The 25,175-nt window shown below is 38.3% G+C and overlaps 1 protein-coding gene across 2 annotated transcripts in view; it reads left to right on the top strand.

The window, feature by feature from the left end:
• The window catches only part of FOCAD (focadhesin), a 360,290-nt gene that overhangs the window by 121,279 nt on the left and 213,836 nt on the right, over window positions 1–25,175 (top strand). For both annotated transcript variants that reach the window (XM_062208140.1, XM_062208139.1), the window contains exon 11: window positions 1,308–1,565. In XM_062208140.1, the coding sequence (XP_062064124.1) occupies window positions 1,308–1,565 (258 nt within the window). The remainder of the gene's footprint in view (window positions 1–1,307; window positions 1,566–25,175) is intronic.

Genomic DNA, 25,175 nt, shown 5'->3' with positions numbered 1-25,175 from the left:
ATATTTCTCACAAAGCTTTTACAGGGATCTTAATAGCAGAATTGTTATTCATAGTGTCCCCAAAGAAGAGATATCCCAAATGCCCACCAATTGATAAGTGGATAAACAGCATATGGTGTATCTATACAATGGAATGTTATCTTGCAGGAGAAAGAGTGAAGCATTGATACTAGCTACAACATGGGAACAGGCCAAGTAAAAGAAGTCATTCATAAAAGTTGACTATTGTTTGGTTCCTATTGAGTGAAATGGCCAGAATAGGAAGAGAAAATAGATGAATGATTTCCAAAGACAGTTGGGAGTATGACAGGTGGTGGTAAGGCTGGTGAGGAGTTACTATTATTGGGTATGGGGTTTCCCCTTGTGGTGATGAAAATGTTCTAGTATTAGATATTGATGATGATTACTCAACTCTATGAATTACTAAACTGAGTTGTAAGGTTTAAAAAGCTACATATTATATGAATTGTATCTCAAAGCTATTATTAAAAATTTTTGTAAAGCTTAACTTTTATTTCCTTTCCTTTCAGTTATTACTCTCATCCATGTAAATCATCCTTCAATAACTGGACAGTTACAATCTAGAGTTCTATTTCATCTCATCCCCTCTACCTGATTAGAATGACTGTATTACCAGGCAATGTCTAGTGCTTCTTTAGTGTCTCTGGCCTCTCCTGAGCCATTTATGCATGCAACATAATGCAGGGCTCTGTTCATTCTCTGACCCTGACTTTGCTACTTTCTTTCTGTGAGGAGGTATTTCTCAGATTGATTTCAGCATAACATTTTCACTGGGTATTGTTTTAGTGTGGAGCTGTCAAACCATTTCTTATTGTGGAACTTATTCATAGTTATTAATGAAATCCCAGGCTACAGCTGAATCAACTCTGTACCTATCAATGTACTAAATGTTATAAAAATGAATTGTTCTTATTCCAAGTCTGCCGTCTGCCCTGGGCTTCCTCTTATGAGGGCCTGGAGATAGGTAAACACAGTGGTTATTCTATATTCCTTATCGTTGGTGAATACTTCGTTGAGTTAATGGATTTTTCTAAACTCTGTTGCCTATGGATCATCTATATTGACCAATTTCTTTTTCTGCCTTAACTGGAAGTGAATAGTAAGTATGAAGAAAAGTTGTCAGAGGCTGTTCTAGAGTTCTACTAACAACTGTTTGTGCAATCCTGTTATCTCAGGATTAGTATCCATTTGTTGGAAGGAAGGATTTCTTATAATAAAATATGATAATTACATCTGATAAATATATTTATCTCATCTAATCATATCTGTTTTATATTCATTTTCAGCCTTCCCATAGGCTTGTGTTCCCTATAACCAGTATGTATGGCTCAATATTTACAACCTGGAGGATTCTTGAAGTAATGAGAGAAGAGTCTGCCACAAATGACTGGTTGGCTTCAGTGGGGTCATTGCTCCCTATTACTACAGTGATCCCTGTGCCTGTTTTTCTTTTGCTGGCTCACCTCCTTATTGAAGATAAAGGACAAAATCTTCACAAAATACTGAAGGTCACCACAGAATTAGCCCAAGCAGACTCCTCGCAGGTGAGAAAATAATAGAATAATAATGGTAGGAGAGCTTCATGATTGGAATTGTAGATTATTCTTACTTTGTGAATTATTTTATCAAAACTTCTAAATTATGGGTTTACCTTTTTTTTCCTGTCATAGTTGTCTTTATCCTTCCAATTTGTTCTTCTTTCTCTTTACTCTGAATTGATGTATACTTACGGATGACATTTCTTTAATGAAAGCACATTTTTCAAGGAAATGTACACAGAGTGCTATTCTGAGTCTTCCAGTTTTGTGTGGATTTGCTAACTTATAATGCTTTTGCTCACTCTTGCAACCTGTTCCAAAATGTTTGCAGGCCCTTCAGAAAGTATGTGAAAAATTGAACTTAAGAGACAAGTTTATTTTGGTGCAAAAAATTTTGAAATCCATGCTTAGTAGAGATTTTCCATGAAAATTTAGAGGATCCCTCATTTTAGTTCTAATGTTGAGTTTTTAAGATTTATTTATTTATTTGAACGAGATACAAAGAGAGAAGGCAAAATGGCTGCAATAGCCAGGCCTGGCTGTTCTGAAGCCAGGAGCCAAGAGCTTCTCCTGGATCTCCCATGTGGGTGTAAGGGCTCAAGGGCTTGGGCAATCCTCTGCTGCTTTCCCAGGTGCATTAGCAGGGAGCTAGATTGGAAGTGGAGCAACCTGGACTGGAAAGGGCACCCATATGGGATACTGACACTGTAGGCGGAGGCTTAACCTTCTACACCACAGTGCTGGCCCCTTTAATGTTTATCATAGAAGGTAGACTTAGATTAATCAATTCAAAATAAAGTGACAATACAATAGTCATTAATATTGTTTTAAGTTCTTTTAATTTGATCTTATTTTTATTCAGTCATTTAATAAACTAAAAAAAGTTGTGTCCTTGATGTACATGGTACTGATCTGCATGCTGGGCTATGAGGGCAAACAATTTTTCTTGTTGTCTGACAGGACTTAGAATGAAATAAAAAAACAATTGGCCTTTAATGAAACATTTCCCCCCACCTATTAAACCAGCCACATATTTAGCATAGTAATCCATGCTTTTTACCCCCATTGGATAGACTCTCTAGAAGGGAAGAGTTTTTTTGCTAAGTAACTATGACACTTTCGTTATCCATGGTATATCAGCATCTGTGCTTGTATTTCTTTTCAAGCATGGTAAGAAAAATGTTCATCTCTTAATTGAGAAAGTATGTGTTCCTAGGGAAAAAAGTTTATTGCTAGAGGTAGGATAAATATGTCATGCTTTTTGCCAAGCAAACAACTGCCTATAGCTCTCACAAGTTTTCACTCTCGTCGTACTTCTATTCTAATTCTGCAAGTAGATCAGTAATGGACTCAGAGTAACTTTATTTCATGGTATATGCATAATATGGGTTATTTGAACTTGCTTCCTACTTTATTTCTCCTTTTACTTTCTATATAATTCTACTTACACCCAATGCTTTTGATCATAATAGATACATTGTAGAATAATGAGTTCACCATAATGCTTACAGATTACTTTAAGATGGATCACTGAAGTCATACAGTGGGTTACCTTGATCTGTGTAACCCACCTATGCGAAACATCTGTTTCTACACACTCACACACACATGCCAAATAAATGAATTTGGTTTTTGCAATTCTAGGGTGATACTTTTGGGTTATAAGTAATAGAAACTCATCTTAAGTTGTCTCAAACAGTTTTTATTAACTCTAGTATTCAGCCCAATCATGGTGTAGATGGTGTATTTAAAGTACATTTTGTTTCTTTCCTCTGTGAATTGACTGAAATCTCAAAGCCTTGTAGTCACAATCTAAAAGGAAGAGAGAAGTAGAAAATGTTCAAATTGACTTTATTTGAGTCATGATAGGACATTAATTGTCCATCAGCTGGATTGGAAGAGGAGCAACTGGGACAGAACTGGCGCCCCAACCGGGACTAGAATCCGCAGTACCGGCACCACAGGTGGAGGATTAGCCTAATGAGCTGCAGCACTGGCCCCTCTCACATCTGTTAACAACTGTTTATAAAATCTATTGTACCTTTCCTTCTTTATTGAACTCTTCAGTAGTTGTTGATATTGGGTATTATATCTTATGGAATAATAGAAGTGCTGGGTGAAGCTATTTTTAATATAGCATGGTGATTCTGCAAAAACTTTATAGGTTTTATCACATGCTTAGTATTATGTCTTACAAATATATGTAGAGAGAATACCTGACAAAAGATTTTTCTGTCTTGGAAATCTAGGCTATTTGTTAGTGGTTCTAAAATCTGAGAAAATGTATTTTCTTATTTTTGGCTATATGGTTGAGTTTATGGCAAGATTAAACATTTGGGTACTGGTAAGGAACATTAAACACAATGGTTATAACTTTTAGATGATTGATATATTTGAAAATAAAATGTTAATAATATTCTAGTATCTCACCTTTGATGAGTACCTCTCAGTACTATGTGTAAAGTGAATCAGTTTCTTCTCAACTGATTTATAAAAGGGAATATGCTAACGAGCAAAATCTTACACATTTAACTTTGGAGAATTACAGGTTCCTTCCTTTTATTTAACTCCAACTTTTCCTGCCTCTTGATGAACTTAACCAATTGAGTTTTATGAAACTCTATACTTCTTTCAAAACCTTGCTATTAGTTTATGTTTCTGTTTGGTAATGGGGATACAGTCATGTTCATTTGCTTTATTTTGTTTTGTTTTTACTTACATTTTATTTGCTTTTTACATTTTGGTGGGTAAGCCTGGATGAAGATCTTAGTAAGAAGAATCACAATCTTTGATAATTTTATTTTATCCTTTCTGTTTTCAGGGCTTACTTTTTTTTATTTGTAAAAATGTTCGCATATTTCAGCCATTCAAAATCACTTATGTGGCTAGGTTCATGGCCCGTGACTTGCTGGTCTTTTAAAAGTCATATATTATCAAATAGTAAAAGTTGACGTTTAGGGCAGAATCTTGTGATAGTTCTACTCAGAGTCGTAAGACATATTTTAACATGGAAAATGAATAGGAAATGTGTGAAATTTAATGACCTGTAAGTTACTGCTGTGAGAAAAGAAGAAAATATATTCTATAAAGGAACTTGCACAAAGAGTCTTTGGACCCTGCACTGTGTCCTATTGTCACTGAGTTCTATGAATTGCTACCCCCTGAAGTCAGTTTGCTTCCTGTGTTCTTCAGAAGAGTAAAAAGAAGCCATAATGTATAGTGCTTTTAATAAAGAGCCTTATAGATAAGAAGTGCTGCACAACTATTCCCTGGTAGCCATAGCATCGATTATACCTTGAGAAAAATTGGGATAAGCCTGTCAGCATGAAGCAATTAGACCAGAGGAAACACAGACCAAAATACAGGGTCAAATTGTATTTACCCCTTCCTGTGACAATATGTTTATTTCTTCTTTATAAACCCCACGTGGATATCTGGAGAATAAAATGTTTTTTAACAGACATTTGAACTTTTTTATGTTTTCCTGGCTGTGTGCACAGACAAGAGCTTATACTAAGGGAAGCAGGTCTACGTCAGTTTCCTGCTATTCCTGGTTATTAATATTGAACTGAGTTATTTATGCTGAGTCTATAGAAGTTACTTCTCAATAAATGAATTGTTTGTGATTTTTTAAAAAATTTTATTTAAGTTATAGAAGTTTCATATATTTCATATATACAGGTTTAGGAACATAGTGAAACTTTCCCTCCTGCCCATGCTCTAACCTTTCTTCTTCCTGCCTCTACTATTCCCACACTTAATTTTTACAAAGATCTACATTCAATTTACTTAATGATTGTAAGGTTAACACTGCACTAAGTAAAAGAGTTCAACAAATAGTATGAAGGAAAAAAAAAAAAACCACTGTTGCTCAACAGAAGAGACAAGAACTGTAAACAATCATCTAATCTCAAAATGTCTATTTTACTACAATACATTACATTTTAGGTACTCTAATAGTTACCTCGGATTAGGGAAAACATGTGGGGTTTGTCTTTTTAGGACTAGCTTATTTCATGAAGTTATTATAATGGTTTCTACTTGTATCCATTTTGTTGCAAATGAAAGGATTTTAGTTTTTATTATAGCTGAGTAGTATGCTGTAGTGTTTGTATACCATACTTTTTTTATCCAGTCAACAGTTGATGGACATCTGGGTTGATTCCATATCTTGGATGTTGTAAATTGAGCTGCAATAAACATGGGGGTACGGATAACTTCTTCATATGCTGATTTTTTTTTTTTTTAGTTTGGGTAAATTCACAGGAGTTCGATAATTGAATCATATGGTAGGTCTATATTCAGCTTTCTGAGGTATCTCCATACTGTCTTTCACAGTGGTTGCACCAGTTTACATTTCCACCACCAGTGGATTAAGGTACCTTTTCCCCCACATCCTCACCAGCATTTGTTGTTTGTTTATTTCTGTATGAGAGCCATTCTAACTGCGATATGAAACCTCATTGTGGTTTTGATTTGCATTTCCCTGATGGCTAGTGATCCTGAAAAAAATTTTTTTTTGACAGGCAGAGAGAGAGACAGAGAGAAAGGTCTTCCTTTTCCGTTGGTTCACCCCCCAGTGGCTGCTGTGGCTGGCGCACCACGTTGATCCGAAGCCAGGAGCCAGGTGCTTCTCCTGGTCTCCCATGCGGGTGCAGGGCCCAAGCACTTGGGCCATCCTCCACTGCACTCCTGGGCCACAGCAGAGAACTGGACTGGAAGAGGAGTGACCGGGACAGAATTGGCGCCCCGACCAGGACTAGAACCCGGGGTGCCAGCGCTGCAGGCGGAGGATTAACCTATTGAGCCACGGCGCCAGCCCTGATCTTAAACATTTTTTCAAGTGTCTGTTTGCCATTTGAATTTCCTCTCTTGAAAAATGCCTGTGTTCAAGTCCTTTGCCAATTTCTTAACTGGATTGTTTGTTTTGTTGTTGTTGAATTTCTTGAGCTCTTTTAAAGATTCTGGATGATAACCTTTTATCAGTTGTGTAGTTTGCAAATATTTTTTCCCATGCTGTTGGTCGCCTCTTCACGTTGCTGAATGTTTCTGTTGCAGCACAGAAGCTTCTCAGCTTGAAGTAATCCCATTTGTTAATTGTGGCTTTGATTGTCTTTGCTTCTGGGTTTTTTCCCCAAAAGTCTTGCCTGTGCCAATGCCTTACAGAGTTTTACCAGTGTTCTCTAGTAATTTGTTGGTATCAAGTCACAGATTTATATACTTGATCCATTTTGAATGGATTTATGTAGGTTTAAGATAGGGGTTTAGTTTCATACTTCTGCATGTGCAGATCTGGTTTTCCCAGCACCATTTATTGAAGAGACTGTCTTGGCTCCAGGGGTTGACTTTTGCTCCTATTTTTATGCCAGTACCGGCTGTTTTGATTATAACTTCCCTGTAGTATGTCTTGAAATCTGGTATTGTGATGCCTCCAGCTTTGTTTTTGTTGTATAAGATTGCTTTAGCTAGTCGAGATCTCTTAAGTTTCCATATGAATTTTAGCATAATTTTTTTCTAAGTCAGAAAAATATGTTGTTGGTATTTTGATTGAGATTTCATTGAACCTGTAAATTGCTTTTGGTAATATGGACATTTGATGATATTGATTCTTCCAATCCAAGAACATGGAAGATTTTTCCATTTTTAAATTAATTCTTCTGTTTCTTTAGTGTTTTGTAATTCTCATCATATAGATCTTTGATGTCCTTGGTTAAATTTATTCTGAAGTGTTTATTTTTGTAGCTATTGTGAATGGGATTTGTCTTAGAAATTATTTCAGTTGTTTTGAATAGCTTGAGAAGAATTGGAATTAATTTTTTATTAAATATCTGGTAGAATTCAGCAGTAAAATCATCCGGTCCTGGGCTTTTTTTCTGTTGTGAGGGTCTTTGTTACTGATTCAATCTCTGTCTTAGTTATTGGTCTATCTAGGTTTTCTGTTTCTTCATGACTCAATTTTGGTAGATTGTTGGTGTCCAAGAATATATCCATTTCTTCTAGGTTTCCTGATTTGTTGGCATATAGCCCTTTGTAGTAATTCCTGATGTTTCTTTTTTTTTTTTTTAAGTTTCAACACTTAATAATAACTGTGTATTGATTACAGTATTCAACCAAAAGTATTAAGTAGAACAAACAAACAAAAAATACTAAGAGGGATAACGTATTAAGTTGTTCATCAACTGTCAGGGCAAGGGCTGATCAAGTCGCTGTTTCTCATAGTGTTCATTTCACTTTAACAGGTTTCCTTTTTGGTGCTCGGTTAGTTGTCACTGATCAGGGAGAACATATGATATTTGTCCCTTTGGGACTGGCTTATTTCACTCAGCATAATGTTTTCCAAATTCCTAACAGGGATCATTTTTCAGTTACAATTTAAACTTCTAAGAATAATTGTGTGTTAATTACAGAGTTCAACCACTAGTACTAGAACAAAAAAAATACTAAAATGGATAAATTATTACATTGTACATCAACAGGACAAGAGCTGATCAAGTCACTGTTTCTCATAGTGTCCATTTCACTTCAACAGGTTTCCCCTTTGGTGCTCAGTTGTCACCAATCAGGGAGAACATATGTTATTTGTCCCTTTGGGACTGGCTTAATTCACTCAGCATGATGTTTTCCAGATTCCTCCATCTTGTTGCAAATGACCGGGTTTCATTGTTTGTGACTGCTGTATAGTATTCTATAGAGTATATATCCCATAATTTCTATATCCAATCTACTGTTGATGGGCATTTGGGTTGGTTCCAGATCGTAGCTATTGTGAATTGAGCTGCAATAAACATTAATGTGCAGACTGCTTTTTTGTTTGCCAAATTAATTTCCTTTGGGTAAATTCCAAGGAGTGGGATGGCTGGGTGAATGGTAGGGTTATATTCAGGTTTCTGAGGACTCTCCAGACTGACTTCCATAGTGTCTTAACCAGTTTGCATTCCCACCAACAGTGAGTTAGTGTCCCTTTTTCCCCACATCCTCTCCAGCATCTATTGTTGGTAGATTTCTGAATGTGAGCCATTCTACCCGGGGTGAGGTGAAACCTCATTGTGGTTTTGATTTGCATTTCCCTGATTGCTAGTGATCTTGAACATTTTTTCATGTGTCTGTTGGCCATTTGGATTTCCTCTTTTGAAAAATGACTATTGAGGTCCTTGGCCCATCTCTTAAGTGGGTTGTTTGTTTTGATGTTGTGGAGTTTCTTGATTTCTTTGGCAAAGTAGCAGGATATAAAATCAATCCACAAAAATCAACAGCCTTTGTATACACAGGCAATGCCACGGCTGAGGAAGAACTTCTAAGATCAATCCCATTCACAATAGCTACAAAAACAATCAAGTACCTTGGAATAAACTTAACCAAGGACGTAAAAGATCTCTACGATGAAAATTACAAAACCTTAAAGAAAGAAATAGAAGAGGATACCAAAAAATGGAAAAATCTTCCATGCTCATGGATTGGAAGAATCAATATCATCAAAATGTCCATTCTCCCAAAAGCAACTTATAGATTCAATGCAATACCAATCAAGATACTGAAGACATTCTTCTCAGATCTGGAAAAAATGATGCTGAAATTCATATGGAGACACAGGAGACCTCGAATAGCTAAAGCAATCTTGTACAACAAAAACAAAGCTGGAGGCATCACAATACCAGATTTCAGGACATAATATAGAGCAGTTGTTATCAAAACAGCATGGTACTGGTACAGAAACAGATGGATAGACCAATGGAACAGAATAGAAACACCAGAAATCAATCCAAACATCTACAGCCGACTTATATTTGATGAAGGACAGTCTATTCAATAAATCGTGCTGGGAAAATTGGATTTCCATGTGCAGAAGCATGAAGCAAGACCCCTACCTTTCACCTTACACAAAAATTCACTCAACATGGATTAAAGACTTAAATCTACAACCCGACACCATCAAATTATTAGAGAACATTGGAGAAACCCTGCAAGATATAGGTACTGGCAAAGACTTCTTGGAAAAGACCCCAGAAGCACAGGCAGCCAAAGCCAAAATTAACATTTGGGATTGCATCGAATTGAGAAGTTTCTGTACTTCAAAAGAAACAGGAAAGTGAATAGGCAACGGACAGAATGGGAAAAAATATTTGCAAACTATGCAACAGATAAAAGGTTGATAACCAGAATCTGATGTTTCTTTTTATTTTTGTGGTATCTGTTGCTATATTTCCTTTTTCATGTCTGATTTTATTGACTTGGGTCTTCTCCCTCTGTTTTTTGGTTAGTTGGCACAATATAATTTTGTTTATTTTTGCAAAAAGTTAGCTCCATTTCAGTGATGTTTTGTATCTTTTTAGTTTCAATTTTGTTTATTCTTTAATCTTAAATATTTCTAGCTTCCTACTAAATTTGGGGGTTGGTTTGTTGTTTCTTCTAGGTCCTTGATATGCATGATTGCTCATTTATTTGGTGCCTTTCCAATTTCTTAATATAGGCAATGATTGCTATAAACTTCCCTCTTAACACTGCTTTTGGTGTATCCCTTAAGTTTTGGTAAGATGTATTATTGTCTTCATTCACTTCTATACATTTTTTTGATTTCTTCTATGACCCCTGTTCATTCAGGAGCATGTTGTTCAGTCTCCAAATCTTTGTATATGATCTAGACAGTCATGAGTTGTTGATTTCCATCTTCATTCCATTGTAGTCAGAGAAGATGCAAGGTATGATTTCTATTTTTGTTAATTTGCTGAGACTTGCTTTATGGCCTGTCATATGGTCTATCCTAGACAAAGTTCCATGCACTGGTGAGAAGAATGTATATTTTGCAACTGTTGGGTGAAAAATTCTGTAGATATGTTAGGCCATAGTGTCTATTAGCTCTCTTGTTTCTTTGTTGATTTTATGTCTAGTTGATCTGTCCATTGCTGGAATAGGCTGTAGAAGTCCCCCATTGCTATTGTATTGGAGTGTATGTCTCCCTTTAGATCCATTAGCATTTCTTTTAAATAGCCAGGAGTCTAGGCATTGGGTGCATATACATTTTTTGTAGTCACATTTTTCCTGTTGATTTGAGCCCCTAATCATTACATAGTGCTCTACTTCCTCTCTTTTTACAGTATTTATGTTAATGTATTTTGTCTGATGTTTGGATGGCTACATCTGCCCTTTTGGGCATTCCATTAGCATGGAATATCATTTTCCATCCTTTCACTTTGATTTTGCATATATCTTTGTTGGTGAGATGTGTTTCTTGTAGGCAGCTAATAGATAGGTCCTTTTTTTTTTTTTTTTTAAATTCATTTTGCCAATCTGTATCTTTGAATTGAGAGTTGAGGCCATTTGCACTCAATGTTACTATTGATAAGTAACAACTTGGACCTGTCATTTTTTTCATAAAGATTGTTTACTTTGGATTTCCTTTGTACTTTTTTTTTGACAGGCAGAGTGGATAGTGAGAGAGAGAGACAGAGAGAAAGGTCTTCCTTTTGCCGTTGGTTCACCCTCCAATGGCCGCCGCGGTAGCGCGCTGCGGCCGGCGCACCACGCTGTTCCAATGGCAGGAGCCAGGTGCTTCTCCTGGTCTCCCATGGGGTGCAGGGCCCAAGGACTTGGGCCATCCTCCACTGCACTCCCTAGCCACAGCAGAGAGCTGGCCTGGAAGAGGGGCAACCGGGACAGGATCGGTGCCCCGACCGGGACTAGAACCCGGTGTGCCGGCGCCGCAAGGCGGAGGATTAGCCTAGTGAGCCGCAGCGCCGGCCTTCCTTTGTACTTTTACTGTGAAATTTTCTGCTTTCACCTTCTTCCAAGTGATGCTCTTTTTTCTGTATTTAACACATCCTTAAGTATCTTTTGTAAGGCTAGACAAGTGGTGACAAATTCTTTCAATTTCTGTTTGTTATGGAAGGCCTTTATTTAACCTTTATTCATAAATGAGAGCTTTGCAGGGTACAGTATTCTGCGTTGGCAGTTTTTTTCTTTTAAGATTTTGACAATGTCTCGTTGTATAGCCTGTATAGCTTCTGTATGAGAAGTTAGCTTTGAATTCTTCTGACAGTAATATGTTGTTTGTCTTTTGTACATTTTAGAATCTTTTCCTTATGTTTTACTGTGGAGAGTTTGACTACAATGTGTCATGGTGAAGATCTTTTCTGGTCACATCTATTAGAAGTTCTATGTGCTTTCTCTACTTGGATGTTCTTTTCTCCAAATTGGGGGAGTTTTCTGTAATTATTTCACTAAATAGACCTTCTAGTCCAGCCTGTCTTTCCAGACCTTCAGGAATTCTTATGACCTGTATGTTGGGTCAGGGTCATTTGAATTTGATAATATCTTATAAATCTCCAACACTGTTTTTAAGTTTCCTAATTTCTTCTTGCTTTTTTTTTTTTTTTTTTTTTTGGTCTTACTGAAAGATTTCCAAAGAATTCTTGGGGCCAGCACCGTGGCTCACTTGGTTAATCCTCTGCCTGTCGTGCCGGCATCCCATATGGGCACCAGGTTCTAGTCCCGGTTGCTCTTCTTCCAGTCCAGCTATCTGCTGTAGCCTGTGAGGGCAGTGGAGGATGGCCCAAGTGCTTGAGCCCCTGCACCCGCAAGGGAGACCAGGAGGAAGCACCTGGCTCCTGGCTTCGGATCGGCATAACTCCAGCCATAGTGACCATTTTGGGGGTGAACCAACGGAAGGAAGACTTTTCTCTCTGTCTGTCTCTCTCACTGTCTATAACTCTATCTGTCAAATAAATAAAAAAAATTTAAAAAGAATTCTTATCTAGTTTGCATATTCTTTCTTCTGCCACAGCAAGTCTGTTAAGGTTTTCTACTGCATTTTTATTTGATCTGTTGAATTCTTCATTTTTAATATTTTATTTCTATTTCTCTTTAAAAAATCTCAATGGGAAAAATTTTTATTCATATTACATATGGTTTTATTTAGTTTGTGGATTTGCTTCTGATTGCTTTTGAGTAATACTGTGACTAATCTTTTAAAATCTGTTTCCGGCATTTCATCAATCTCTTCATCTCCACATTCTAATAATGAATGTTGTTGTATTCCTTTGGAGGGATCATGGTGTCTCCCTTGTTCTTGTTTCTTGAATTTCTGTGTTTATTTTTTGGCATTTGTGGAGTTACTTGTTGGTTTTTTCCTCTGATGGCTTTTGTCTTTGAGCTATGCCTCTGTGGTTTAGTGGAATGTCTGCACTTCCCAGTGAATACCAAGAGATGTATACTGGATCTGGCCAGGAGGTTCTTTTCAGTGATCCAGGTTGGGGTGAGTTTGTGAGGTAACACCCAAATTGGAGGTGGTGGATTTCCTCTTTTTAACAGAAGGAGTTTAATGGTTACCTCTGTTGGTATGACCACACCCTTACCTCTTTTCCTCCAAACTGACCAATGTCTAGGTGTTAGCCCCCATTGGGATCAACACTCATCCATGCCACTATATGAACCACACCATTTTCAAAGTCCTCACTTGAGCACTATTCCCTCTACTATGACCTGCCCCAGGCAATCAGAGATCTTCAGGTATGTTGAACCATACCCAGTGATTGCTCAGAGACTCCGGCTACACCCTGCATCCTCTTGTGCAGCCATGAATTCCCAACAGTTTCACCACTTAAGGTTCCCATAATCGCTGAGTACAGAGGTTCAGCTCTGCCCTGCCAGCCTGTCTAGTCCACAGAGAGACACATGTTCCTCAAGCCATCCCTACCTAGGTGGCTTGAGCCCTAGAGCCTGTGGTATATTGGGAGAGAGACTGGAGGCACCTCACAGTCTTATGTGGGTGCCCAGCCACCTCTCAGTCCTCCCAGACAGGCTCAAAGTCAGTGAGGACTGTGGATTTTTCCCTCTGCTAGAATCTCTGGATCACAGGCATACACAAGAGCCATTAGCCAAATGTTATCCTCTCCCTGCCACTGCCACTAGTACTGTTGAGAAGATTGTGTCCTGTTTCTGCCATTTGCTGTGTGTATGTACAAAGGCTTCAGCAGCTGCTGCCCAAGCCCAAAATGGTGCCTGCCCTGTCTCAGCCAGGCAGTGGCTGCTGTTGTGGGAAGGATGGAGTAAGAAAAACGTGCCCTTTTTGCTTACATTGGATCCGCAGGTAACCAGTAGCCCCTAGGCCTTCAGGCCATACTCAATGCCATAGTCTCCCCCCGACTATCTCGCCACAGGTGTCTGAAGTCTGGTCTCACCTCTGCATCCAAGCTGCTACTTGCTCTGGCTGTCAGCTGCTGCAGTTGTGTGTTTCGTTGGTGTTCATGCTGTGCTTCCGTACCTTCCACACTGGTCCATGGCATTTCTCTTCCTTACATAGAATTTCCACTGCAGTTTTCTCTCTAATTCTCCCCTGAGAGTGTACTTTGTACACTTTTTTTTTTTAACTATTTATTTCTAGCCATCTTGGTATCCCCTGATTGTGATTTTTCAATTTGACCCATATCATTGTGACATTCACTAGCTTACTAATGTACTGGAACAAAATTCATTGGTTTTATGTTGCTGAACACTGATCATCAGAAAGGATGGGAATAGAGCTCGATGAGGAAGAATCCACAACTGCAATGAGAACAGTGGAGTTGATCTGCTTCCATGTGAATATCAAGTACCAGTTTGGGTTCTGAGAAGAGAATCAGAACTCTTTCAGGGTAACTTTGAATTTCATTATAGGAATGAGGAATTCTGCTGCAGGGGAATATACACTGAAACCAACCATTGCCAGAGCAATTTTCTTATTCAATCATTGGAGAGTGAAGGGTGAAAGGGCAGATTGATCCTCTGCCTACTTGCACCATCGCCAGGGAAGCTGCCAGTGGATATGCCACACCCACCATTCTTCTGCCTTTCCACACTTAGTCCTTCAAATCAGATGAGTCTTATTTAAGGAAACATTTTGTTATATCTACAAAAGTGCCACAGCTTGGATGTGCTTTGTTCCCCAAGGTTTCATTTGTTGGAAGCTTACTGCCTAGTTTTGTGATGTTAAAAGTGTGGGATTCTTAGATTATTGGCATGTGTGTTCTCAGGAAGTGTTAAGGTATTTCTCATGGGACCCTGAGTTAGTTCTTGCAAGAGTGTATTGTTATAAAATCCTGATCCTGACTTCTTAGTTTAACTCTGGGTTCCTCTCTGATGATGGAGTCTCTATTTGCATGTGCTCCTGCCATCTATGAGATTTTTACAAGAGCCTAATTGATGCTTGTGCCCTGTCCTTGAACCTCCAAAACTGTGAGCTAAGTCTCTTCTTTCTAATGTTTCTAATCTGGCCTCAGGTATTTCAATTATAGTACAAAATCAGACTATTACAAGAAGTAACCCATGGCAGCTCCAACTTGACCTTGATTCATAAATATAAATGGATAATCAAAGTTCATCAGACTGATGAAAAAATTTAACACTGTAACTAACCAGAGCACCTTTCACCAGAAGCAGAGAACTCAAGGAACGAAAGATAATGTAAAAGCAATATAAAGCTTTAAGAGATTTTGGAAAGATATTATGTTTATATTTTTACATTGGATACAGAATTAATGCCCCGAGAGAGAAGAAATTTGAGAATGAGAGTTTCAGAAATTAAAGATGTGATTAACATAGTACTTACATGGAAACTAGATTTTCATTTGTAGAATATCCAAGAAAGAGGCCAGTACTATGACTTAGATGATTAAGCCTCCACCTGCAGTGCTGGCATCCCATACAGCTCCGGTTCAAGTCCCAGCTGCTCCACTTCCAATCCAGTTCCCTGCTGATGCTCCTGGGAAAAGCAACAGAAGATGGCCCAAATCCTCGGGTCCCTGCACCCACATGGGAGACCCCAAGGAAGCTCCTGTCTCCTGGCTTCAGCCTGGCCCAGTTGTAGCTGTTGTGGCCATTTAGGGAATGAACTAACTCTCTTTCTTCCTCTTCCTCTACCTTTTCCTCTTCCTCTTCCTCTCCCCCCCCCCCCACCGCCTCTGTATCTCTGCATTTCAAATAAATAAATATATCTTTAAAAAAAGAATATCCAAGTAAATATAGAGAAAAGAACAATGAAAATTAAAAGAAAAGATATTGGGGTCAACCTTGGTTCTTTAACTTTTATAGTAGGAATTCTAGTGAACCAACAAAATGAAGGACAGAAACTTCAAACATGACAGAAAAGTCTCTCTCTCTCTTTAAAGATTTATTTATTTATTTGTTTGAAATGAAGAGTTAGAGAGACAGAGGGAATGAGATCTTTCATCTGCTGGTTCACTCCCCAAATGCTTGCAATGGCTGATGCCAGGCCAGGCTGAAGCCAGAAGCCTGGAACTCTATCCTGCTTTCCTACATGGGTGACAATGGTCCAAATACTTGGATAATCTTCGTCTACTTTACCAGAAGCATTAGTAGGGAACTGGTTTGGAAGTGGAACAGCCAGAACTCCAACCGGTACCCATATGGGATGCTAGTGTCACAGGTGGTGGGTTAACCCACAGTGCTTCAGAGCTGGCTGCCCATGGCAGAAAACTCTTGACTCGAGCTTGAAAAAAACACAAAGCTACAGATTGTTAGGACTTGATTTTTCCACATTTTTTTCGATAATTAGTTGAGTGGGTTGTCTTTTAAATGTCATTTTTTTTAAAGATTTTATTTTTTTATTTGAGAGAGAGAGTTACAGTGAGAGGGAGAGACAGAGAGAAAGGTCTTCTATCCATTGGTTCACTTCTGAGGTGGCTGCAACGGAACTGTGCTGATCAGAAGCCAGGAACCAGGTGCTTCTTCCCTGTCTCCTGTGTGGGTGCAGGGCCCCAAGGACTTGGGCCATCTTTTCTGCTTTCCCAGACCACAGCAGAGAGCTAGATTGGAAGAGGAGCAGCCGAAACTAGAACTGACTCCCATATGGGATGCCAGCGCTGCAGGTGGAGAATTAACCTACTGTGCCACAGCGCTGGCCCCTGATGTCATTTATGTTCATTTACTTGAAAGGCAGAGAAGAAAGAGAGAGAGAGAGAAAGAGATCTTTCATCTTCTGGTTCACTTCCCAAACATCAACAATGGTCAGGGCTGGGCCAGCCCTAAGCCAGAAGCCAGGAACTCCATCTAGGTCTTCTAAAAGGTGGTAGGGGCACAAGCACTCAAGCCATCATCTGCTGCCTCCTAGGATGCATTAACAGGAATTGGATTGCAAGTGGAGAAGCCAGGTCTTAAAGCAGCACTCTAACATGGGATGTGGGCATCCCAAAGCAGTGGCCCAACATGATGAGCCATAATGCCCACTCCATCACAAACATTTTGATGTACTCTGACATAATAAGGGGAAAACTCGAAACTTAACAATTATAAGCAATTAAAAAATACAAGAAAATTTCATTCAAAATTCTTGTTTTTGCAATGTGTGAGAGTTAAATAAGGTAGCTAGATATAAGATCGACGTGCAGGGGCTGGTGTTGTGGTGTAGCTGGTAAAGCTGCTGCCTGCAATGCTGGCATCCCATATGGGCACCAGTTCAATCCCTAGCTGCTCCACTTCCAATCCAGCTGCCTGCTAATGTGCCTGGGAGGGCAGTGGAGGATGGTCCAAGTTCTTGGTACCCTGTACCCATGTAGGAGACCTGGAGGAGGTTCCTGGCTCCTGTCTTTGGCCCAGCTCTGGCCATTGCGACCATTTTGGCATCGCAAATAGAAGATCTCTCACTTTGTCTCTCCCTTGCTCTAAAATATATATATATATATAAAATCAATACAAAACCATTAGATTTCCTTTACAAAAACAATAAATTAAATAATTTAGGAGCATGTGGGAGAGTTATTTTTATTTATAAAAAGCATATGGTCTATAACTTGAAATACTTGAGGTATATAAAAATATTTGATAGAATTTATAAAATTATAGCAAGGTGCATATAATGAATCCTAGTATGATGCTTACAATACAAAATCAATGTTATCAATAGTTATAATTGACTGATTTTAGATATAGTAACTGTCAATTAATTTGAGATATAGTGAAATCTTTTTAGAGGGAAGAATATTAGAAGATCATGAAGTTGTTTGTTTTATTATCTATTTTAATTTTATTTGAAAGGCAGGGAGAGACAGAGAGATGGAGAGAGGTCTTACATCTGCTAGTTCATTCCCCAAATGCTCACCACAAACAAAGCTGGACTAGACTGAATCCAGGATCCTGGAACTCCACCTGGTCTCCCATATGGTTGGCAGGGACCCAGGTATTAGAGCCATCATCTGTTCACTTCAAGATTGCATATTAGTAAGAAGCTGGATCAGATGGGCGCCAGGTTCTAGTCCCGGTTGCTCCTCTTCCAGTCCAGTTCTCTGCTGTGGCCCGGGAAGGCAATGGAGGATGGCCCAAGTGCTTGGGCCTGCACCTGAACGAGAGACCAGGAGGAGGCACCTGGCTCCTGGCTTCATATTGGTGCAGTGTGCCGGCCGTAGCAGCCATTTGGGGGGTGAACCAACGGCAAAAAGGAAGACCTTTCTCTCTGTCTCTCTCACTGTCTAACTCTGCCTGTCTAATAAAAAAAAAAAAAAAAAAAGCTGGATCAGAAGCAGAGTAGCCAGAACTCAAACCAGGCACTTAAATATGGGATGTGGGCATTCAAACAGCAACTTAACTGTTACAGCAAATGCTCCATCCTAATGCTATTCAATTATGGGGTTTAGTTTTGGTTTTCTTTTAATTTTACTTGCTATATAATTTCTGATTCATGACCATAAGTTTACTGTAGAAAGATATCCTATTAATGAATTTGATTTTGAATGCTGCATGTCTCAAAGTGGAGGCTTGTCATGTTTGTTAACTTAATCTAAACTCTGTTGAGTATAACAGTTCCTGATCTTTTGATGTCCTGCTTAATGCTTTGGAATAAATTGTAACTTTTATTCTTAGCATATGGTGCCAAATTGGTTTAAAGGTAGTGTGTTCATCTATAAGCTGTGCTAGAAACTGTCCTATCTTGAATAAAGTAATAGCTAATAAAACTGCCAGTATTTACATGCACTTATTATGTAGTAGAGGTTATTCCAATCATTTTGTTTCCATATTTGAAGTAATTAAAAAGGTTTGTAGAAAAAGGGAATTTAAACATAAGTTTATTTTGGTGCAAGTGCTTTTGAAATCCATGCATAATTTCTTTTTATAATCGACAATATGTTTTTTAGTGTGTTCTCATATTAACTCACCTATTACATACTCATAATCCTTTTAAAAACATTTTTAGTTTACATTATAGTCAAAGGCATAATGCTGCACTAAATAAAGAGTTTAACATATGAAAAGTAAAAAAGACAATAGGTCAGCAGGAGTATGGGCAAGGGCTATAAGCAATAATCAAATGAAAAGATGTCTATTTCACTCATGTAGTAAATTTTAAAATGGTCACAGAATATTAAAGCTATAGTAGTATATCTTTCTGAACAATTTGATGAATAATATGAAAAAATGATGAACATCACTAGCCATTAGGGCAATGCAGATCAAAATTGTAAATAACTCTTTAGGGATGATTGTCTCTTCTTTATAGTTACTGAGGCATATAGTTTGAGTAACTTCCCTAATGTCACACAGCTATTCATTGGTAGAGTCAAATTTGAACCCATGGCATAGGGTTCTAAAATTTGCTCTTCCCCAATATGCTTTACTATCTCTCAACAATTCCTTAAAAATTTTTTTGAGAGGAGGAGTAAGAGAGAGGGAGGGAGAGGTAGAGAAATGCTCATACTGGCTGATGGGCTGTAACTGGGAGTCAGGAACTTAACTTCTTGAGTCATTACCACTATCTTACAGGGTCCTCATTAGCAAGAGTCTGGAGTCAAGATCTGGAACTGCCTCAGAATCAGCCCTTAAGGCATTTGATCTGGCTAAAAAGCCCATGAGAGTTTCTCAGGCATGGAAAGCCATGACACCGTGGCAAAAAATGACCTAAATGAAAGATCTCTGTGAGTGAGATCCCAGTGAAAAGAAAGGGCCATCAAAGAAGGAGGTATCTTTCTCTGAATAGAGGAGAGAACTTCCACTTTTATTATGGCCTTGTCTAAGTAAGGTCGGAGTTTGTGAACTCAAGAGACTTCCATAGCCTTGGCAGCTCATGACAAGAGCCTCGGGTGATTACTTATGTCATAAATAAAAATGTCAATTGTTAAATCAACAACAGGAGTCACTGTGTACTTACTTCCCATGTAGGTTCTCTGTCCTTAACATGTTGTACAATATGAATTAACGATATAACTAGTACTCAAACAGTACTTTATACTTTGTGTGTCTGTGTGGGTGCAGTCTGTTGAAATCTTAGTATATACTAAGTTGATCTTCTGTATATAATGATAATTAAAATGAATCTTAATGAAGAATGCGATGGAGAGGGAGTAGTAGATGGGATGGTTTGTGGTTGGGAGGGAGGTTATGGGGGGGGAGCTGATATTATCCAAAAATTGTACTTTTGAAATTTGTATTTGTTAAATAAAAGTTAAAAAAAAAAAAAAAAGATCTGGAACTGGGAGTTGAACCCAGGTACTCTAGAGTGGGACACGCGCATGTTAACTGGCTTCTTTACATCCAGCCCAAGTTTCTGCTCCTTAAAAAATTTTAATTAAACCAATTGTTAGCTTTTGAAAGACACAATAAGGTTCTGTAACTTTACATTTGAAAGATTGGTTCAGTCAAAATGATAAAAGAACATCATGAAATATGGCCAAATCTTCAATCTTGAATGATTGTTTTTGCCTCTATTTTGCTTATTTCCATTGATCCCTGTGTCATTTAAACAGAGCACACGTGTTCACAGTTATGACTCTTGAAAGCATGTTTCAAAAGGAAGAGAGATTGAGATAGTCTAAGTGAATCAATGTACAAAATCATGCTTGCTTGAGATTATCACTTAATTGTTAAGCTTTTTTTTTTTATTATTTTTTTATTTTTGACAGGCAGAGTGGACAGTGAGAGACAGAGACAGAGAGAAAGGTCTTCCTTTTGCCGTTGGTTCACCCTCCAATGGCCGCCGCGGTAGTGCGCTGCGGCCGGCGCACCGCGCTGATCCGATGGCAGGAGCCAGGTGTTTATCCTGGTCTCCCATGGGGTGCAGAGCCCAAGCACTTGGGCCATCCTCCACTGCACTCCCTGGCCACAGCAGAGAGCTGGCCTGGAAGAGGGGCAACCGGGACAGGATCGGTGCCCCGACCGGGACTAGAACCCGGTGTGCCGGCGCCGCAAGGCGGAGGATTAGCCTATTGAGCCGCGGCGCCGGCCAATTGTTAAGCTTTTAAATACTTTTATAATGATCATAGTTGGGAGATTCTGAAATTTAATTAAACACAGAGTTTTTTTTTTTTTTTTTTGTAAAAATGGATATTTGAATTATCTTTATTTTGAAAAATAACATTTATGAAATCTTGAAAAAATTACACCTTAGTTGTGAGAACTGAAGCATTTAAAAGGTTTGACCAGATACACTGTGATTTTGGGGTCTTAAAAGTGCATGAAAGAATCAGTTATTTGGTAAATAGCCATGGGGAACCTTTCTGGCATACACGTTTTAATTGGAACTGGAAACACAAAGATAGTTCTTGAGGAGCTCATAGTGTACAGGGAGGATGGCAATATAGCCTGTGATAATTGCTATGGTGCATGGAAGCACATGGTATTGTGCAGGCCCGGAGAGGGGAGGCTAAGTCATAATAAGAGGCAGGAAAGTCTGCTTAGAGTAGGTGATTCATAAGTAAGTCTTGCTGGACAAATGTGAGTTAAAAAAAGTACATCTTTGGAAATAAACAGAGAATTTTGCCTATTCCTATCACATATGAAGTATTATTTTCAATTTTAAATATAGCATTTATATGATCCTTTGTAAGTGCCATTATTGAGCATACAGTGGAAAAAATAATTCTGAGGAGGTCCTAGAGTAGTTCTTCATAAACCATAGATTCACTAGCAGTACTTTTCTCTTGTGTTTCACATTGAATTTTCTTGTTGGGGAGTCATGGAAAGTACACACAAGTTTTTGCAATTAATGGCTGCTATCTAATGGTTGAAATTGAGACAATGGGTCCCGAGTTGATTTTGTTGTTGTTGTTGTTAACTTCAGAATTCTTAAAGTTGAACTGTTACCAAAATCATGAGACTTACACTATCCTTTTGTCTGTTGAACACACAGGGCTTCTACCCACCAAAGATATTTCTGAGCTTCTCATGATAGATGATATAACAGACTCTGACAATTTTTCAGGAAAATTAATGTAACTTCCATATTGGCCCTAATGAAATTAATACATTTAAAATAAGTAGACATAGTTACAAACTAAGTGGAACCAGGTATGTAATAAAGAAGTGATTTGGGATGATTTCTACAATGTAGTCTTATGTGATATTGATTTGACTTTTGCAGACCATGTTTCCTGTCATCCTTGCTTATTATCCTTTTGGGAATGGATTGCTTATGCATTTAAGATAATTTGTACATCTCCCCCTCTGTCTCCAAAGAAAACCAGCATATAAAACATATTTAACCCATATTTATCATATTACAGAATTAAACAGAACTAAAGCTGAATGAGGTGAATAAGGAGATATTAGTGTTTCAAAGTGTCCTATAGTCGTCTTGAATGTCAGCTGTCTTCAAAGAGAATTTTTAATAGGTACAATTAAATTTAGAATTCATGAAATGAATCCCTCAAGGGAAACCACATTTTACTTGTTTTTGCCTGCTAGTAACCTTGAAGAGTTCCTAGGCTTTGATGCATGTTTGTTGACTGATTGAATTAACAGACAAATATATTAAATGTGTCTACCTAATGTCCTAGATCAAATAAACTATTTTCTAATATTGTCATATATTATCCAAACTAATAATGGAGTCTGGGGACAGGATTTAGGTTAGGTTGGATGACAGTAAAATCTTATTAAATGAAATCCTATTAATTTAAGGTTCATGATAATTGGAGTTAAAACAAAAGCAGGTGTTAAACTTAGTGTTGTAGGCAGTTTGGATGTGCTCATTTGCATTAGTACAATGAATGTGCCAATTTAAAATGATCAAATTATCTATTCATTAAGACATATCAGCAGGGACTAGTACTTGGCAACACTTGGCTAATTAGTTTGTTACAGTATACATGTGAAAGTAATCAAATTTCCTTTTTTTTAAAACGTTTTTCTATAATTTGGTCTCTCCTACCTTCATTATTCCTAGTAGTCTGAGTTATTATTAATGACAATTATACTGGTGGCATTTCGTTCTAGTTATGCGTATTTAGTGTCAGATCATATTCAGTTTTTAATGGTAGAGGTGTAGCTTGATCTGCATTTAGTGGAATTATCATGGCATTACCATTCACCTTGAAATATTGTAGACACCTTGTTTTTATTAGGTAACATTTTATTTATCAAGCATTTTTGAGTCATTCATTTAATCCTTTAACATATTTATTACAAACCTCCTATATGATAGTTCTGGTAATTCTGAGATGAAAGGTTATAATGTTTCTCCTCCGGAATGATAGGGCTTTGTGGGTTGATGCAGGCATTCAAAATTACTCTTTAGTATTGATGGTAATTGCCATTGTGGAGACATGCAAGTGCTTTTGGAACACAGATGAAGGGGCTCATAATTTTCTCTGAAGTGTGGGAAAGGGAAGCCACTCCAGGCAGAATGGAGATCATATGCAAAGGCATAGAAGTGTGACAGATTACAGTAGAATAACAAGACTGCAAGTGTTCTATATTCAACTGGAAAATATGAGTATATAAATATATATTGTATAGGGTGAGGAGAATCTTTCCTTCAATGGGTACTGTGCAAGTATTTAGAAGAAGCATCCTGAAGAGCCATGCTGTCAAGCAAGTGACAATTTCTGTAGAGTACTGAGGTAATGAAATATAGGGGAGACAAACTTACCTAACAGGATGTTAAAGTTTCAGTGGAGACCTTGATGTACCACAGTGGTTTTTTGAGTTGGAACACCTATCAGAACTTCTAGTGAAGTAAGAATAAACTTAGATGTCTGAGAACTGCTATAGTTCTTACCCTCTTTACTTTTATCAAAATATATTAGTTAGAAAGTAAGAGGATAGGTAAAGAGAAGAGAGAAGATTCTTGGAGAAAGTTGGAGAGCTCTAAATCCTTCTCATGCCAGCTCCTTTTCTCATGCCTAGAGACAGGGACTTCAGTTTAAACCACCCCCCCACCCCACCCCCATCCCGACCCCGGTGCCTCACTCAAACCCCCTTGATGTATATCCCTTAAAATTAGAGTAGGTGGGTGGATACATAGAATTGGTAACTCCTTGAAAAAGGAAAAGGGAGGTTTGGGCTGGCTAGCTGTTATGTTGGTAGAACTGAAGGTGAGAGTACTGCAAAATAGGAATTGACTTATGTGCTTAGAATTTGTCAGAGCAAAGATGTGCTAGTCTATCTTATGACAAAATGTGGGCAGCATGGGCACTACAATGTGATTGTCTCAGAGCCTACAAAAAAGCAGTGTTCCTAGGGCTTGCGGGTAAAGCAAGCCAGAAGAGAGCATCTCACTTGCATTGAGTCTAAAGAGAACTTAATCTAGTAAGCTTGGGCTCCTTGTAATGGAGCAGAAGAATCCCTTTGGGGCCAGGCAGAAGTAAACACCTTATCTAGCTCTGCAGTGAAGGACTGCGGACACTGATTTCCCAGGGGAGCTTGCACAGATTCAGAGACAGAGGGAGCAAGCCAAACCTGTCTGCACCAACGGAAGTTTGTGAGATTAAGGGAGTCCCTGAAAATTCTGCCTACCGTCAGTGCAGCCTTTTGCTGCTGAGATTCTGGATTTACATTTCCTAATCTCATCAACATGGAAGTGAGAAATGTGTAGATATTCTTAGGTTTAAGCTTCTATGGGCATTGAATAATGGTTGACGCATTTATTGCCAGATGATTGGTTCATTTCTCATCTTTGGTTTCTACTTTTTTAAAAAAACTTGTATTTTACTCAGGTTTACTGATGGGGTTCTCAAGATTCACTCTAGCTAAAGGTTTTGTCAGCGATGTCACATTGTCTTTATAATTAATAGTGCCCTGCTGAAATGTTGTGAAGCATGAAAGTCATTGCAGTAACCAGGTATGCGCCTTCTGTCCTCTTTCATGTTTTGTTTTTCTTTTTGAGATGTTAATGGAATTTCACTTCACTCCTGTAGAAAGGAAGAGCATTATACACATTTCTGTTGCTTGGTGGAGGATTCTTGGTGCCTGTTTTAAAGTACTTGGCAAGCATTTGATGAGTTCTTAGTTATTTTTTGAAGCCAGGGAGGGGTCAGGCAATGGTCTGCAAAATTGCTGAAAAAAGTCCAGAAAATCATTCTTAAAACAGTAGGAAAATAAAGAATCATGCGTGCATGTATTAGGTTGTCTTAAATCAAACCCTTGCTGAAGCAGCGGTGACACATGCTGTTCATGAAAGACTTAATATAGTCCTTCTAATCGGATGAATTGTCTTGTTGTGCAAAAACTGTTATTACACTGTGTGTGAAACCAACCGTGCTGCAGGGGAAAAAAATTAAATCGCCTGGCTGAGAGGTCACTTGTGAATAGTAACACAAGATCTATTACCGTTATTGGAGACTCTGGAGGACAGTCACCCTTTTATGGTCTTTCAACTGCTGGAATGAAATATTTTAGTGGTAAATGACACCCTTCTGGGAA

Source organism: Lepus europaeus, chromosome 12 (genome assembly GCF_033115175.1).
Source record: "Lepus europaeus isolate LE1 chromosome 12, mLepTim1.pri, whole genome shotgun sequence".
NCBI lineage: Eukaryota > Metazoa > Chordata > Mammalia > Lagomorpha > Leporidae > Lepus > Lepus europaeus.
Note: the sequence above shows the minus strand (reverse complement) of the source record. Positions and strands in the feature narration are given on the sequence as shown.